The 19,067-nt window shown below is 40.1% G+C and overlaps 1 protein-coding gene across 3 annotated transcripts in view; it reads left to right on the top strand.

The window, feature by feature from the left end:
* Positions 1-16,866, top strand: part of LOC134089324 (N-acylethanolamine-hydrolyzing acid amidase-like) — a 30,855-nt gene extending 13,989 nt beyond the window's left edge. For 2 of the 3 annotated variants that reach the window (XM_062543763.1, XM_062543765.1), the window contains 9 exons: positions 4,868-4,991; positions 5,132-5,222; positions 5,306-5,379; positions 10,746-10,918; positions 11,142-11,204; positions 11,284-11,350; positions 11,450-11,478; positions 15,812-15,878; positions 16,296-16,866. In XM_062543763.1, the coding sequence (XP_062399747.1) occupies positions 4,868-4,991; positions 5,132-5,222; positions 5,306-5,379; positions 10,746-10,918; positions 11,142-11,204; positions 11,284-11,350; positions 11,450-11,478; positions 15,812-15,878; positions 16,296-16,376 (769 nt within the window). In that variant the 3' untranslated portion in view covers positions 16,377-16,866. Of the gene's footprint in view, positions 1-4,867; positions 4,992-5,131; positions 5,223-5,305; positions 5,380-10,745; positions 10,919-11,141; positions 11,205-11,283; positions 11,351-11,449; positions 11,479-15,811; positions 15,879-15,985 lie in introns of all 3 variants that reach the window. The other variant, XM_062543764.1, reaches the window with a different exon arrangement.
* The last annotated feature ends 2,201 nt before the right edge of the window (positions 16,867-19,067 follow it).

Genomic DNA, 19,067 nt, shown 5'->3' on the forward strand with positions numbered 1-19,067 from the left:
TCTAAGCTGTTTTGATGTAGGGGATGGGTAAACTGGCGCGCTACAAACATGCTACCAATCAAATGTAATATTAGTAGGACTAGCCTACTTAGACACTTTAGTCATAGGCAACGTTGCCATGTTAATTTGGGCTAGAAGTGCTTGCTTGTGGTGGCGCTCCTGTCCGCTGCTTCTCCCGAATTGTGTGGCAAATTTGTCAGCAATCAGCTTAAATGTCAAATCATATTTATTTCTCTTTGTCGCCATGGTATTGGGGGAAACGCGGAGAAACGAGATGGTCAGTCCTCGTATTTTTTCTTCGCGTTTCGTTATAAGAAATATATAAGTAATAGTTAGTCTTCTTCCGTATTGAACAGATAGGACGCTCTTTGTTCCGTATTTTAAGGAACTACTCAATGCACACACACTACAATGAAAAACACACAAAGAAATCACTAAACATATAGCCTACAACCTAATGACACTTTAATGCAGCGTTTCTCAAGCTATGGGCCGCGAAACGTGGAGACTGCTGCTGGTCCGCGAGACATAGTGAAATTAGGTCCGGTGATCTGACAATTTGCTGCGCAATTGACCAAGCAACCGCGGACCGACAGAAAAAGAAAGCAAACGTTGCGGCGGAAATGCTTCCTAATTTGATGTGTTTAAACATAGAGACATACAATTAGGTGTGTCTGTTATTATGATAATTTTCGAGCATAACTGCTTGTCCATAGCTCAGTGACAGGTGTTAATAGCCTTGCCATAAGCACTGCTGCAGGTGCTTCTTTTATTATGCGGTTAGAGCATATAAGCGCTTACTCATATAGACTATACTGTAACTCAGGGACAGGTGCAAAACCACCAACTGGGATGGATCGAAGGGCAAGCAAGCACTGCCACACAACGTGAAGGCCTTTGTGTTGTCAACACTAAACAGATAGTTTCCTACGATGGGGAGAAGTGGCCGCAAGGACTGCATCGATAAGATCAACGAATACAGTAATGTTTTACAACCCAGCTGGTATCCGCTGTTCATTCCGACATATCCCCACTCGGCGGTAGGCCTAGGCCTATTTAACTCTTTTTTTTTCAAACAACGTGCCATTCCGACATGAGGTCATTAATAGGCTATTAATGTCATAACTATTAGGCTATCATTAGGCTTACTATGCATGGCTGTAGGCAGCGAGGCCACTGAGATCTGGACCTCATCGGTTTTGTGAAAGCCGATTGGAAATACATACGTTTAGAGCGAACGTTTCAACTATGTTTGCCATGGTAGACAAAAACACTCAAATAAAACAATAGCCTAAAAAATAACTGCATGCGTAATGGACACGGCTCTATATCCTAAATAATTTTCGAGGTTCGCCATTTGGTAATATGACCTGTCCTTACTGACAATAATTTAGATTGAGCACAACTAAAGTTGCACGAAGGCAAAATACAGTCCTAAAAGCCTATTCTATATAGCCTGGCCAGTATTGTAGATGTGCAAAAGCAGCATTTGCGTGCGTGCTTGCCGGTGAGGTGTAGCCTACAAAAATGAGCATAACATCTGATTATTAAAGTATGGCTATAGGATATAGGCTAGAGAAGAGTTGGTTTAAAATGCAAGTGTAGTAAAAAAGTTTGTGCACATCCCCGGTCAAGGTGCAGAAAATCATAAAAAATCATAAAAAAATGGAAAAAGGTTCGCACACTTGAAATCCTTCTTTTTTGATTTGATTTTATTTTCGTGTGGTCTTCTTCAGATTAAAATTCAAGTACGTGCGCTATTTAACCCCTCGAGACCGACTGCAGTCTGCTGACACAGCCAGACGACTCTCCCAACCCATTCATTCGTTTTGGCCGATATAACCCATTCATTCGTTTTGTGCGAATATATAGATTCCTGCATGCTGCATTACCGTGACCCTTAGCCTACCTTGTGGATGATTTTTTTCTCATTGGAATACAGCAGGACAGAATGCCTTTTATCTAACAAACGCAAAAGCTGAGATTGTTGGAAGGATTAGGCTACTCAACAAACTTGTTTTTCGTTTCTGGGAGATCTCGTTATCGTTTTGGATTGTCGGATTTTTATACTTATTGTTTGGATTTATGGACAATGAACTTTGAGGGGTGGTTGTTAGTGCTTTACAAAGCTTTGTGTTAATAAGTGTCGGTCCTCCTATCCTTCAGCTCACTGCGCGATGCAGTTGCGCATAGTGGCCACGAAGTCATTAACTGTTTACGACACAATACATGATATTTGTGTTTTTCGTTTCTTAGATTTAATGCATGTTTGACATGTAAACAGGCCTTTAGTCCGTTAACTTAAGGCCTTCTTTTGCATGGGGTTGCTCGCATCCGCCCGTAACCTAGACTATTATGTGCGTAGTGGCTGCATACTCTTGATTATAATAAGAGGCAAATTGTTACAGGACAACTTAAACTGACTTCCCCAATGCTTCCCCGCAGCACATTACATTTTAATATAGGCTAATATAGGATGAACAAAGTCTATGCTATATTAAATCCAGTAGCCTAATAATTCTATGTGCCACGTCCGATTTCGCAAGTGATGTAGTAGGCTACGTTTAAACATCGACAAACGTCTGTGAGACTACCCATTTCATGAAGAGCAATTGTCTTGTGCGATCATTCCCCCTCCCCCACACTTGTCTAACCAGTTCACTAGACATTATAGCCTACCTGTATGCGGCATTGGACGATTGCCTCCCTCCCCCCTCTCTCTCGACAGACACTTCCTGACACTAGGGCTCGGGATCATGACATCAAAACTTCGCGGGCACAGCCACATTGGCAGCTTCACTCCTTAGTTTAGCCTACTATGGATTACTATGGATTTACTCCCGCCTTTTAGTGTGTTCCTGTTACTTAGTTTTTGCCTTCTTGGTAGTATGTTGCTGTGTAGTGGGGTGTAACAGTGCAACCCACGATCGCAAGAGGAAAAGAATAAATCGCTACTATTTCTGCTTCTTGTCTTGTGCATCTGAATGAATGGATATTACGTTCAGTGCGCTACCAAATGGCGGCGATATTCCTAGAATGCAAGGCGTGTGCCCGAGCCCTATTATGTAGGCCTAAATGTAAAAATGTGTGTGTGTGTGTGTGTGTGTGTGTGTGTGTGTGTGTGTGTGTGTGTGTGTGTGTGTGTGCGCTGAACCACGAATTCACATATTAACTTTTCTTTTCAGCAGACATCGCAATCATAAAAAAATCGCAAAACTTTTTAATAAAATAATGCCTCTTGTCTTAATGGGTTCCGGAGGTTCGTAGAGTAAGTTTTGAACCCCGGTCGCTGACGTATGATTAAGATGCCTCAACCATTTACGCCACAGTTCGAGTGTCATTTTCTTCGCACTTAGCCAAGAAATATAAAGGATTCAGTCAGTCGAGTTCATTTAGCCTATTCGCGGCATGCACTTGAAACGCCGATCAAAAGTTCTGACATGTTAAACTGACGTTAGTCATTAATTCACCACATGATAAAATGCTGTTATATTGACGCACAGTAGCCCACGGTAGTCTATGTCTATCTCTGAATCAACATGAACATGCATAACGAGATCCATATATTCTAAGTTGCTAGAAACTTCTTTTGCGGAGCTAGGCCTACTAGTCGATGGTTACAATGAATCAACCTCACTGCCCTATCGCATATCTGACCATCCATTGTTATAATGTTACAAAATGCGCGATCTTCTCCAATCATGTAGCCTACGGTTATAAGTAAAGTGACATGATAGACATGTAGGCCTATTAAAGATATTTCTGTTAAATACGTTTTATTTTCAGTTGTCAAAAGTGGTGGGGACAAAATCTGTGATAAAGTGCTGGGTAAGCTACCCAGCGTCGCCGGTTAAAATGAACATGCCTACACATTTCTAAGTATTCCTAACATAAATGTAGCCTAAATGTCCATCTTGTCCATCTCTTTCGTCTTCGCCTTGACAATAATAGCCTATTCACGGAAATGCGGTCTTGTAACCGTAATGAATTAATGAATTAATCTAAGGTTGCCTATATCGAGTCTTTCAGGTTGAATTGAAGGCTTCTAAAACCATTTTCATTAATTTCAACAATGGTTTATTGAAACGTCGTTTGATTATAATTTCGCCAGTCATCACCTTCATTTTAATGATTAAATGAGACGGATATGCGGAGCATTTCTCTCCCTCTCCATTGACCAAAACGTTGCTCTGGCATCTCTGCTGGACTGACTGAGTTATAGGCTACGTCGAGTGAGAGAGCCAGCTGTGAGGTACGCTGTAAAACATTCGAAAACTCTGAAACTGCAATCTGACATGCCGAGCGTGATGTCTCTTTTCTCCGCTTGTCACCAGCGCGGTGTCTTCGGGTTTTTCCGTGTTTTCCGGTATGAGCCGAACCTTCCTTTTATTAAGGCGGTCTTATGTTGCCCCCTTGCGGTTGCAGTTTTAATTAAAGTCCCGATGCTTCGGGAGTCCCGATGTGCGGGAAAGAAAGGAGCATTCTCAACCCGTACCATCTGTAGGACCGGGTAGTGGATTTGTAGTTTGATAGAATGAGCCATGAGACATTACAAATTTGACTTGCTTCGATGTCACAATACATCATACTTAAAAAATAGCGTGCATGCTTGCTTTAAGCACAGGAGGCCCAGGAGGAGGTCTTGACAAATTTTTTTAAGATTTCCTAAGACGGTGTACATCATCATACTAAGAAACTTGGTTTCATAAAGAAGACTTTTGTGCCTTATGAAGAGCCAAATGATTAGCTCTTAAAATAACCAAGAAAAAGTTTGACCTTCTCATTAAGTACAGTTTAGTGTTTTTGTGATTTAATACGTAATGGTTGATTTTTTTCCTTGGCATAACTCTCTCTTCACTTACCATAGGTTTTGCAGTAGTATTATAGCTCAAGACTCAAAAGGAAACATTTACCATGGTCGAAATTTAGATTATCCCCACGATGTCCTCAGGAATATCACCATTGATGTCAGTTTCATACAAAATGGAAAGGTAACATCATGCAAGCAATGTGTCACTAATAAAATGATTACCTGTACGAAGTTGCTTCCACAGTTAAATAGGAGAAACACCTCTGTATTTTCCCAGGTTATTGTTCAAATTTCACTTGACTACTATATGCACCTTTGCAGGAGTTGTATAGAGGAACCACATTTGCTGGCTATGTTGGACTGTGGACAGGACAGAGTTCCAAAAAATTTAGCGTGTCAGGAGACCAGCGCTGTAGGAATTCACTCATTTAATTTTGCCAAAACATACCCAGTAATCTTGGTATAAAATGCGTAACCATGTCTGTATTTTTACAGCAAAAGGCCACTGGTGGGAAAACGTCATTGCTGCAGTAATGGAAAGTACCCCCGCTAGCTGGTTGGTGAGGCAGGTGTGTACAATTATATGAATGATTTAAAGGAGAGGTATGTCTCTTTTTCTGTAGTCTTGTGTGTTTGTATGACCTTCAAATGAGGAATGAATTCACCATAAGCATACATAATGCATCAACATGTCAGTCCCTCTAGGAATTTGTGATGTTGCGATCGCAACAGTTAACACACATTGAATTGCTGCAAATTTGCAAATTCTGTTGTGCAAACACAAAAACCTTTCCGCAAATTTGACCAATCATTTTGGTTTCCCCATGAAATTTCACCTCAACAGTCCATCACACAGAATATTGAGCCAGATGCCACACTCACTTCTGCAGAGACCAGAGAGAACTTTGTGCTGTAGTCTGACAAGGAGGTCATTGACATTATTTCCAATGTTCCAAAAACCCAGGCACCAATCACAATCTCTTACCCGGCATGAGGTTTGATTGCTACTTTGCTGAAACAAATTTAAACCAGTTTAACCAATTTAAGTTTAAAGTGTAACCCCGCGTTCACACTGTCCACGTCCGTCGACGGATCTCGGAGGTTGTGTCTGCCGTATGTGTATTTGCATACACGCGATCTGATTGGCTGACGGATCCGTCGCTGCCTGAAAAGTTGAACATTTCTCAACTTTCTTGACGGAACGGACGTTGCCTCGACGGAGGCAACGGAGCTGAAGGAACATACGGACCCAAAATGCATTTCGAGTCCGCCCCATGCAAAGTGAATAGGTGCGTTTGACTTGACGAAAATCTGCGCAGATCTGACTTGATGTGATGCATGCTGGGTTAAACACAATGCATACTGGGACAGACGAAATGCAAACTGGTTAGAAATCATGTCCGACTTCTTGCAGTCGCGGTGGGAGTTACCACCGTGACATCATGTCACATGTCCTTACAAGATCTCGGGAGACTGCGTCTTAGCTCAGCCAGCGCAGTTCAGCGCAGTTGGTTTTTAAGCAACTGCGCTGGCTAAAACCCTCCCCAATGACGTCAGTTCAAAGTTGTGATAGGGCCGTTTGGAAGAATCTCCCCATGACGAGTATGACAGGTGTCTCGTTCGAATATCGTCGGTCTGCGGAAACATAAGTAGGCGTTTCTATCTAAGTCGGAAACACCCCCCTTTTCTTCTTCTCCTTCTTCAAGGAACTTTTAACATCCGGTCTAACATGTATGTCAAAGTAAGGGCACAGCCCGCTTTCCATTAGCATTGAAGCAAACTTAGTAAAGCAGAACTAAGTTTAAACGCAATCCAGCAGAAGAAGTTGAAAATGGTTGTGCAGTGCATTGTTGTAGGCCTACTTAATAGATTATCCGTTACGAAAAAAATGTATTGTACTGCAGTATCACGACAGTATTTCCTATAATAATTACAGAATTACTGCACATTAACGCCTACAGTTAATGCAATTATTTGGATACGAAAAAAACTATATTCATAAAGTTACCACTGCATAAGCACCATGCTACTGAATTGTCAAAAGTCAGTTCTTTATTGGCCATTTGTGCATAAACCATAGACAAATTGGAATTCTTGTGCAGACCCTTCAAGTCAAATATTTAAAAGCATACATGACAAAAACATGATTCATACAAGACATCAGGCAAACATTGACGTCAAATTATACTGTGTACCCAGTCTAAGAATAGCCTACAGTCGCAGTTGTCCCACTAGTAATATTGCACCTGATTCATATTGCACATTGTCCCATTAATAGTATCGCACAAGATATTGCACATTGTCCCTAGTATTGCACATAATCTCCACATTACTCTGACAAAGTATTGCATTGTCCCCTTGTTAGCCTTGCATGTAGTCCCATATACAGTACAGTATAAGATATTGCATTTTGGCCTTATTCCCCTTTGTAGTATTGCACCTTTCCCATATTCCACATGTTTACAGGTTTGTCACAAGTTGTATGTGCAGTGTTTGTGTCTGAACAGAGTGTGAGCTGGGTGAAAGGAGTTTTTGATGATTCTCTCTGCTCTCTTCTGGCAGCGCTGTGCATACATGTTTTCCATAGAGGGAAGTTTTGTTCTTATGATCCTCTCTGCAGACTTTATAACATGTTGTAGAGCCCTTCTCTCAGCCTGTGTGGTGTTTCTGTACCAGACAGTGGATTGTAGGATAGGCCTACTGTACAATACAATATCTGACACAAAAATGCTGCAGTAGTGTTTTCCCTTCACTCCTTTGTGAGTCACAAATCAGCTGGCAAAGCATTACAGTCTCATAATATTGCTTTGTATTTACAAGGATTTAGCTCAACAATACACAAACCTAACACATCATTCCCCCCTCCCCATTGATCCTCCATCCCTGCAGCACCCTCTCCGATGAAGTAGTCCATAGGCTGACTACAGTCAAATGTGTCTCACTATTCCCAGGCTGTGTATCCCAACAAATTAAAAATATTGATTAATATCCTGGTCATTGAGCAAATGTGTTTAAGGTATATGGAGCATTATGTAATCAGACAGCATAGCTCAAGTTCATACTCAATATGGATTGTTCAATAAAGACACAACAACCATTTATTTGCAAAGTAGCCTAAACTTTATTATAGGACAAACCCAGAAGAGATCAACTTTTTTCATGTTTCATAAGCACCAAGCATGCATTTTCCCAACTTTTGTTAGAGAACAAATGGGCAAATGCGCAATCCTGTAGATTTCGCCAATACTTTGTTGTAGAACAAACACAGAAGAGAAACTTCTGCAGGCCATGCAAGATAAAATAAATAAAAGTAAAACAAAATCTTGGCCTGTGTGTGTCTGTGTTGGTGTGTGTGTGCGTGCGTGCGTGTGTTGGTGTGTGCGTGTGCCATGGGAGCTACTTTGGAAATTGTACATCTTGTACCAAGTACCACCCATAGCCTGTGTTTAAGCACCAAGCATGCATTTTTCCAACTTTTGTTGGCAGAGAACAAATGTGCAATCCTGTAGATTCTACTCTTCCTGGGAAAGGTGAGGCCACAACCGCAGTGGTGGTGACTGCCCTTTCTGCAACCCAAATTGCATTTGTAGATCACATATTCTGAACAACAAAAGAATAATTAAATAAGAAATAGATATAAACATCAAATAGCCTGCTAACGTTACATGAAACAATTGAATGGCAACTTCACTTCATTACTAATAACATTACTTTCAGAACCCATACAGTTTCATAGAAGACCATGATACAGGGCTAAGGGCTTAACTATCAATCTCAAACATACCTCCATAATGTACCACCGTTTTCAAATGGCTCTGCATGTGCGTTTCCACCCTGGCATAGTCACCCTTGTACTCTGGGCAGAAAGGGCAGTGGAGCAGCGTGCATCCTGGGTCTGAACAACTTCGTAATAGTGGCTTCTGACCGCTAGACATAGGAAAATGAAAGGCTTTTTTCTTTTTTTCCTTTACATTTTCAAAAGGTTTCGCATCCACAACATGGCATCGTTTTTAGAAATTACACTGTTAACACGAAAACTCTAAAATGAGTGAAAATGCTGTATACATATGACGGTAGGTGGTGCCTTTGCGGCGCAGAGGTTTCGCACAAATTCACGAAAAAGAGACAAAAGCAACATTCTGAGCACTCGTGTCAGATAAGCATTTTCCTGCGAAAACCTGTAAATCTTGACCATAACCCTAAGCCTAACGCACCTTCCAAGCAGCACTGCCTTTAAGTTGATGGTGGGGGCCCATACATCAGGTGCTTGAGCACCCTTTGGGTTGACCAGACTGCATCTCAATTGAGAATGTATCCAGCAATGAAATTATAGTGTAACTGCACCCTAAAATATGTTTTTTTGAGCTGTTGATTGATTGAAATTACTCGTAAGTGGTGAACTACACTATTACCAGGGTTAATATTGACAAAAAATCGTATTTCCCGAGAAAAGTAACATTTCGTATGATTTTGTATTGGAGATATAGCTCTCTGTGCCCTCTACAGGTTGAAACATGCCATGGCATTTCGGTCCAAAATGCTATTGGAATGCTGACGTAGTCCTGCACTTCTCTGGCGAATCTACGTCACCGGGTCATTACAAATTAGGAATGAAACGCCCCAACGCCTGCTGCCCTGATTAGCCTACCTGTGATAAGCCATGTCTGCAGCAATCATTCCCAGATTGACACAAAATCACCATGGTTAATTGGCTGCAGCAGTGCTGCACTCCCTCTCCAAATTTCAGAACGTCCCACCCATTTTGAAAGCCTTTTTCAGAAATGTGAAGTGGGTGGAGTTATGGGGTGCAGTTACCCTGCGTTCACACTGTCCACGTCCGTCAACGGATCTCATTAGGTGCGTTTGCGATGAGCTGCGGCTGACTTAGGCTGACTTAGGCTGGCTTCATACGTCAACGAGAGCTGCAGAGTCTTAGCAGGAGGGGCAACTAGCACACGCAGCTCATCCCGGACAGTCTGACTGAGCTTACGTACCTGTAGTTACTCGCGAGAGACCTGCTGGAGACCTCGCGGTAGATATCGTGGTAGATATCGCGGGATTTTGTATTAAATACAGCAAAACTTTTATTCTTACTCATTAAAATGAGCATGGTGACTGACGAAATAAATTGATATGATGTGTTTAAATAAACCACTGTTGTCATACAGTTAACAGGCCTGCATTGCAGCACATTAATTAAATATCAAGTGTTTTCCGTGTGTATATTTAACCAACAGCATAAAATAGCAGAGTATCCTCACGTTTTCAGTAGGCTAGCCTACCGTTGTTCCAGAAATCACAAATAAGAAGGTATCCGTTCGATTTCTGTTCATTTTAGCAGATTCTAACGTAAGGTGCAAAGATTCTAGAACAGAGCAAGATGGATCACAGGGATAAGCTGCAGCGTCATCCCAGACGCTGATTTTAGTGCAGTTGAACTGATCCGTCTTGGTCCGCTCTAGAGTCTTGGGTAAGGAGGCAGAACGAGAGAGGAGGGTCGGTCTGCGGCATGGGAGTTACGTGGCCTTAGTCTGGCCTTCAGTGGCATTTATTTTTATTTCATTTTTGCCAACATAACAAACAGACAAACACCAGACAAACCCGGACAAAGGAGGGGTTGCCCTGATGCCCTGACGCACTCTGACACAAACAGACATTAAATAACAAGTCTACCTAATGGTCTGAACAGCTTCATACATGTACAGATGGAGGAAGAATTGGATTTCTGATTACTTTTATTTGACCTCAAATGTAACTTGAATCCACAAAGTACATGAAACCTGATAACGTCATAACGGCTTATGGCCATGATCCCAAATGTTAATATTTTGGTCTGTGTTTTCACCATTTAAATGTAATGCTGTACATGAATATAACGTTGTTTTCTTGTTGCAGTGTTGACATTTGAACTGTATTATTTATGTATTGTTCAAAGACTTTGGAGGAAGCCACAAATTTCCAGGATGCTGTGATGCGATTGTCCAAAGTTCCCCTCATAGCTGATGTATACTACATAGTTGGTGGAATTCATCCAGGGGAAGGGGTTGTGGTTACGAGAGATAGAAGAGGGCCAGCTGACATTTGGCCCCTGGATCCCGTTAATGGAGCGTAAGACAGATGGGATATTTGGTCCTTAAATTTTGACTTCTTGTTATACAGTACTAACGAGTGTCTTGTCGAGTGTCTTACCTGGTTTGATTGATTCTTATTCTGACCTTTAATGGGCATTAGGTAAAGTTGGAGGTGGGGATAAGGTTTATTTCTACAGTATGACAATTGTACATTTAAATGACTGTTTTACTGACTAATATAATGTATCTCATTTTTGTAGATGGTATAGAGTAGAAACTAACTACGACCACTGGTTGCCCCCTCCATCTCGGGATTATCGAAGGTGTGTGACTGTAATGATCTGACATTTTTACAGAGGCTAGTATATGCACTCATGATTTCATCTCTTGTTTTTTTTTTAGAGCTGCTGCCATAGAGGCATTAAATGCTACCGGGCAAGATAAAATTAACTTAAAAACACTCTATGAGGTGATATCATGTTTTCATTATTTTCATTTGAGTGAAGATAGATGGAGTAACACATATTTCACAGTTTCTTTACTCTCTTCTGTTTATATTTTTTCACAGGTATTGTCTGTTGTCCCAGTATGCAACAGGTAAAGTGAAAAGTTCAAAATGCAGTACTAATAATGGCCAGTGCCCATTGGTGGTGTGGTTTGGCTTTAACATTTTTGTGACAAATGGTCTCTTTTTTTGTCAAGAGATTGGCACGGTGATGTGGGAGCAGGAGGATTTTTTATTTATTTTTTATTTTTAAAGGCCAGCTATTTCATGGATCCAGGATATTATGCATCCTGATAAAATTCCCTTGGCTTTTGGAATTAAAATAGCCCCACATCATCACATACCCTTGACCATAGCTAGAGATTGGCATGGTGTTTTTTCCAGTTGGCTTATTAGTAGCCGGGGTGTAAAGATGAACCGATTACGTATCGGTAATCATTCGGAACGTTCAAAATGTGAGTAGGCAAACCCCTGGATCGGTTTAAATGTACTATGCATCGATTGAAAAATCGATTTTAAAATGACGAATCGGAAAATTAACGGTACAAATTATGTTACTTTCAAAATCATGAGACCGACCCTGATTTGCTAACACAACAGAGCGTCTAGCCTTCTCCTATGAGGGTAAGTAGCGTCACTGCTACAATGGCAAGTGGAAACAAACTAGTTGTGGAGTTTAGTGAAACGCAGATAACACTGACGTTAACATATGTTGCAGTATCCTGAACGAAGTCATATTCAGTTGTAAGCACAAGCCTTAAACCTAGCTTATAGGCTACAACAAAACATCCCTCGTCAGCCTCCTGCATTCCCCTTTCCGCGGGTGTCTCCCCAAAGCTTCGGTGCCTTACTGTATGTTCCGTGCAGGTCTGAAAGTCATTGTGTATGTGTTGAACGTGCTTCTCACAACGTGTGTTAGTAGCCTCCTTATTTATGAAAGGTAATCCAGACAGACTCTCTTTTCCCAAGAGCTACAGCTACATCATATAGTTTTAAACTATTGTGATTGTTCAGCAGCTAAGTAGGTTATAGGGTGATAGGGCGAGTAATTTTATTTAGAGGCATTTGGCCACGTTCTTATTATCAAAATGTTTGTTGTCTTTCAATCCAGTCAATCATGTCTTTTGGAAAAATATAGCTAATGACATGCAATTGTAACTTTTCTCATGCCATTTAAAGTAGCTAGCAAAAAAAACTAGAGAATGTAATTCCAAGGAAATTACGAGTGCATGAAAATGCAAAAGGTATAGTTTAATGGATGTTTAATGTTTCACTAATGTTTGCCAGCAGTTATGTTAATAATGCTAATATGCTAATCAGTTTGCTTAGCTAACTTAGCTCATGTTGTCTAGCAGTTTTGCTAACCATGCTAACAATACTAACTATGCTAATAATGCTAACCAAGGTGATAAGCTAACTTGGCTAATGATTTTGAACAGTTATGCAACAAAAGCTAACTATGTTAACAATGCTAACCAGGTTGATCAGCTAACTTAGTTGATGATTTCTAGTAGTTCTGTTAAAAATGTTAACTATGCTAACAATGTTAACTATGCTATTAATGCGAACCAAGGTGATTAGCTAACTTGGCTAATGATTTTTAGAAGTTACGCAAAAAATTTTAACTATGCTAACAATGCTAACCAGGTTGATTAGCTAACTTTGCTAATGATTTCTAGCAGCTATGTTAACAATGCTAACTTTGCTAACTATGTTAACCATGTTAACTAGCTAACTCGCTAGTGAAGACTTGGTGGCCACTATCAGGAATAAAGATGTTACTGCAGTATAATCATGTTGGTTGCTATGGAAACTGTCAAACGCTTAATTTAATGGTTGCTATGTTGGTTGCTAGGTACGTGGAGGTTTCATGTAGTTGACTGGAGGCATAGTTGATGATAACTGACAGTTGGAATGGTTGAACAGTTAAATAGTTTCAATGGGTAAACGATTTAATAGTGCATTATTGCAGTGAGGACTTTTATTTTGAAACAGTTGTGAAAAGAGGAAGTAGTGAAACAGGATCTGTAGTCTTAATGAGATTGTATGCATAGAGCCTGAGAGAGAGAGAGCTGCTGCACCTGGACTGGCCACCTGGCATAAGATTCTAATGTTAAGTCTATGGGGAAATTTTTCATAGTTTTTATTTAAAGGTTGGGTACGGAATTCGCAAAACGGCCGGCAGATTTTGAATACATACAACCTCAAGTCCCGCCCTCCATGCACCAATGAAAATTATGCGCGAGAGAGCGAGCCAGGCTAAATGAAATGCCAGCCTGGCGTCTACAGCACTATGAGCTCTAGTCTCCATACAATCGCCCACATCAACTTCCCCAATTACATTCTTTATTCACCTCCAAAGGGTTGTAGGTAATAGTTCCACAAATAAGACAAGGTAGATGATTTTATAGCCTACATTATGGTAAAAGCACCTTAGTCTACCAGCCCTTTCGTTCGGAAATTCTAAAACAACAATGCATTTTAATACACCAAAATAACATTTGATATAGGCTACCTTACATCTTTCAGTAGCCATAGGTGTGTATATTTGAACAGAATCTGGTTTGGTTCTTACCAGGGCGTTTATCTTCTGAAATATCCGAGTTTAGTGCTGGCCCGCTGGTTCGCCTATTCCACTGTAGCTCCAAGCGGTTAAGTTTCGATTTCATGTTTACAACACTCTTCGAGTCACGGTAAAATGTAATTTTTGCTACATAGCTTATTTATTGCGTGGGTGATTGAGTTTCCGTAGGTATCCGCTGCCATAGTATGTATAGAAATGAAGTGACATACAATTTGAGGGGAACATTATGGGACGTGTAGCAGGCCTAGTTACTTTCGTTTCAGCACTGACTCGCGGTCAACAGCTTTCGTGCTATGTGCACGAACGGGTCGCGCGGGTGAGGGTGAGGGTGAGGGGGAGGGTGAGGGGGAGGGGGAGGGGGAGGGGGAGGAGGAAGAGGAAGACCGTTAGATTGACAAATGAGCTGTGAAATGATGGTATGGGGTTTAGAATTCTATTGGCTGGAGTTTTTCGAGCCCTGCCCGTTCCGCAGATGATTGACATGTTTAATTTCCATTTCAGTACTTCCAACTCAGTGGCTGTAAGTGGGTTAGGAATATGATTTCAAGTGATTTTGCAAAAATGACCAAAAAAGCTAATTCCATACCCTACCTTTAATAGTTCAAAAAGTTTAAAAGTTACAAAGTTGAAAAATACATAGCTGAAGTCACCTAAGTAAGACCTACGCAGCGCAGTTTGAATGAAGTTTCTTCGTTAAACAGTTGAAGCTGAATTGCACGCACAAAAAGCGTTAGAAGAAGAAGAATAATCGCCTATAATAAGAAGAAACCGGATAACAGTAGAGTGCATTTTCATGCACTCTAAAAAAAAACTGCAGTATGGAAAATAAAATGAGATTAAGAACTATGTTGCATTTTGGGGCCTATTACTGCATCGTATCGCATCGTATCGAATCACACTGAATCGTGCTGTATTAAACCGCATCGCCTTTGAATCGTATCGTAGCTTTATGAATTGATACGAATCAAATCGTCTTAAAAGGGAGAGATTCACACCCCTACTTATTAGCCTGTTTGATTTGCATTGAGCTCAATGAGCATCAAACAGGACACACACACGCGCATAGAATTCCCCCCTTAGATACAGTGCCTATAGAAAGTCATCATACCCTTTTGAAATAGTTACTTTTTTGTCTTACAGCCTGAAATCAAAACCCATTTTAAAAAAAACCTTTTTCAGTTTTATTCACAAATTTAGCTCTACAACATCAAAATAATGAAAAAAAAGTCAACAGTTCCGAAAATTAATAAAAAATTAAAAACTAGAATAACAGGGTTGGAAAAGTCATCATACCCCTGACTTAACACTTTGTATAGCTTCCTTTTGCTTTCATTTACAGTCCTCAATCTGTTTGGATATGTCTCTATTATAGCTTTGCACACCTAGATTGGGGAATGTTTGCCCAATCTTCCATGCAGAATTGTTAAAATATAGTCAAATTCTGTAGGGAATGGCGATGGACTGCTCTCTTCAAGTCAATCCACAGATTTTCTATAGGATTTAAGTCAGGGCTCTGACTTTGCCACTCAAGGATATTCACCATCCTATCCTTAAGCCACTACTTTGTTCTTTTGGCAGTATGTTTAGGATCATTGCCGTGTTGGAAAGCGAATGACCTTCCCATATTCAGCTGTCTAGCAGAGGGACACAGGTTTTCCTCAATCATTTGGGTGTACTTGGCAGCATCCATTTTCCCTCCTATCCTGACAAATTGCCCAGTCCCCACTGAAGAGAAACATCCCCACAACATAATGTTGCCCCCACCATGCTTCACACTAGGTATGGTGAATGTGATCATGCTGCCAGGTCCTTTATGCAGTTTTCTCATTCCTACTTTACAGGATGACCATTTATACAACAATGATGAGTGCTGTTGAACCTGGAAATTACCAGACTGTTGTGAGAGAAGTAAGTTAACCATAAGGCCTTCAGTTTATTTTCTTTTTTTTCATTTAGTCATGTTCCATGTTCTATTATATACTTTTGCTAATTTATTATCTTCTTTACATTCACAGTGTATGCATTGGATGAATCAGTAGACTCTGGCTGATTGTAACTTCGAATGTGTCTGTGAATTATCACATGAATTGCCTTCATTTTTATTAGGATATAGTATTAAAAAGTTCTGAGTTCATTATGCATTCTGTCTATGTATATAATTTGCAGCAGTTGGATACATCTGTAGTGTTTGCTATGATCCAATTTAAAGACTTAATTAATAAGTGCCATTGTACTTAATACTATAATGCTTATAGTCACAATATACAGGGATCATTTTCATATGTGACACATGCATCATTTTGTTGTTTTGTTTTACTATTGTAGCATAACCCACTGAGCAAAAACTGGTCCAAAATATGTCCAGAAGACGTGGTCGCCGAACTCCAGAAGACGTCTTCAGAGTAGCCAGAATGAAAGTTTTTAAGATGTATTTCCTGGACGTTGAATAGATGTGTTGTTCTGGGTGTGATATAGGCGTCGCTTGAAGACGTCTGAAAGACTTAATTAGACATCCAGAAGACGTCCTCAGAGTAGCCAGAATGGCAGAACGTCTATTTGCAACAAATTTTGGCTGTCTATAGACGTCCCGAATGGGGTCAGGCTTGACTGTTGTCCCAATGTCATTTATTAACTGATTCTGGCTGTCAAATAGACGTCCAGATTATGACCTCGCAGAACGATTATTTGCAACTAATGTTGGTTGCCTATAGACGTCCTGAACCGGGTCAGGCTGGACTATTGTCCCAGTGTCATTTATCAACTCATTTTGACTGTAAAATAGACGTCCAGATCACAGCCTGGACAGACCACTGTTTTTTGGACGTACATAGACGTTGCTTGCTCAGTGGGAATGATGTAAACTATTTCTTAATAAACTTTCAACATGTATTCAAAATATTTTAACATCATGTTTTTACATGAACTCAACTGTATCATGGCCTGGTCTTAATCCTGCTGTCATTTCCCAATATAAACCTGTTTGTACTTGTTATTGTCAAGAGAATGTCAGCTACTGAAGTAAAATGTGATGAAATAAAAGGTTTCCTATATTAATAAAAATAAACAGAAATGTAATCAAATGAAACAAACCTATCCATAGGAAGCACATGTGTAAAGGACCAGGCAGCAAGGCAACAGAGACGCAGAAATAAAGTTGAAAAATAAGGAATAGGTTTTTACAAAAATAATAAGGATTTGTGCTAAAAAGAAAGTTTAAAAAAATATTCACATTATATGAAAGGAGAGCGATGAAAAGGTGACCTTATGGTGTTAAAGGCTATAGTATGCAATGAAAAATGTGGGTGCACCTAACTTTTGTGCTGGTGCACATAAAAAAATGTTTTTATTTAAATGACTGGGTTTATTTACTATGGGGGTAGGCTAAATGAAATGCCTGAATGTGGTTGATGATGCCTGTAGAGGGACACCTGCTCCCTGGTCTTGGCTTCTGGGTCCTTCATTATCCAACATTTCTTGTGCGACAGAGGAAATTGCTTCATTTTGACGCAACATAGACCTCCGAAGTTCCCTCACCCATATCTGGGTGTGAATTGAAGCTAACTACCTAGGACTTAGTACTGTGACTAGTGTGTAAAGAAAAAACCTGGAGAGTAACAATTTGATGCATGGATGAGTCATTGGAACTCCTTAATCGCTCTGTTTGGGTGATTCCGTGTCAAACCAGGACACTTTCGGACCTACTCGTCCCGGCATGCTGATTTAGTCATGAGAAACCCAGAAAAAATTCATTTGCACGTTTCTTGCATCAATATTAAGGGAGATTAAGACTACGAAAGTTTGAATTAATTGGGGTGGGGGATACCTTTGACTTATTGCATCTCCTCTACTACTGTAAGTCACACAGAAATGGTTCTAATGTCATTTGAAAGCTCTTTTCTAGCTCTATATTTTGCATAAATAACATATGTGAGGGGAGGGCTATGCTGATGGTTCTGAACAGAAGCAATTTCTTCACTCGTGGGGAGCCTCAAGGAAATAGGTCCACAGAATTCCGTATCAACAGGAAGGGGTTTATTCCAGTTGTCCATGTAGAAATCACAAATAGGCCTAGAACAAAAAAACGGGTTCTTATTTCTCAAACTTAATACGCTACGGTAAGAAAACTGTGTTGCTCTGTACTTGTAAAGCCCTCAACTGGACTGACAAAGAACGTGGCTGCATGCGGTGATGCACTAGTGATAGGCCTATTGTTTAAATAATAATAACAATAATAATAATACTAGAAATGCAATTCCAAGGAATTACCAGTGCATGAAAATGCAAAAATAGGTAGATAATGTAGATATGGTTACTAAGGTGTAGCTAAGGTAAACATGGTGGTTGCATTGTTTACAGAGAGTTGATAGTGTGAAGGTAGACAGTTAAAAGATGAAACATTCCAGTTCTAACTTAACTAATGATTTCTATTCATGTTAAAATGTTGATTTGCTAACTTAGCTAATGATTTCTAGCAGTTACGTTAAAAATGCTAATTATGCTAGCAATGCTAACTTTACTAACACTGCTAACCAGGTTGATTAGCTAACTTAACAGATGATTTCTAGCAGTAATGCTAAAAATGCTAACCATGCTAACAATGCTAAATGTGCTAACAATGCTAACCAGGTTGATTAGATAACTTAGTTGATGATTTTTTGCAGTTATGCTAAAAAATGATAACTATGCTAACAATGCTAACTATGCTAACCATGCTAACTAGCTAACTTGCTAGTGAGGACTTTTATTTTGAAACATTTGTTGCTAGGGTATCCATGGTGGCCACTATCAGGAAACAAGAAGTTACTGCAGTATAATCATGTTGGTTGCTATGGAAATGGTCATAAACACTTAATTTTAATGGTTGCTATGTTGGTTGCTAGGTACATGGAGGTTTCATGTAGTTGACTGGAGGCATAGTGGATGATAACTGACAGTTGGAATGGTTGAACAGTTCAATAGTTGAGTAGTTTCAATGGTTAAATGATTTAATAGTGTATTATTGCAGTGATGACTTTTATTTTGAAACAGTTGTGGACAGAGGAAACAGTTAACAGGATATGTAGTCTTCTAAGAGACTGTATGCTTAAAGCCAGAGAA

This window comes from Sardina pilchardus, chromosome 8, assembly GCF_963854185.1.
Source record: "Sardina pilchardus chromosome 8, fSarPil1.1, whole genome shotgun sequence".
Taxonomy (NCBI): domain Eukaryota; kingdom Metazoa; phylum Chordata; class Actinopteri; order Clupeiformes; family Clupeidae; genus Sardina; species Sardina pilchardus.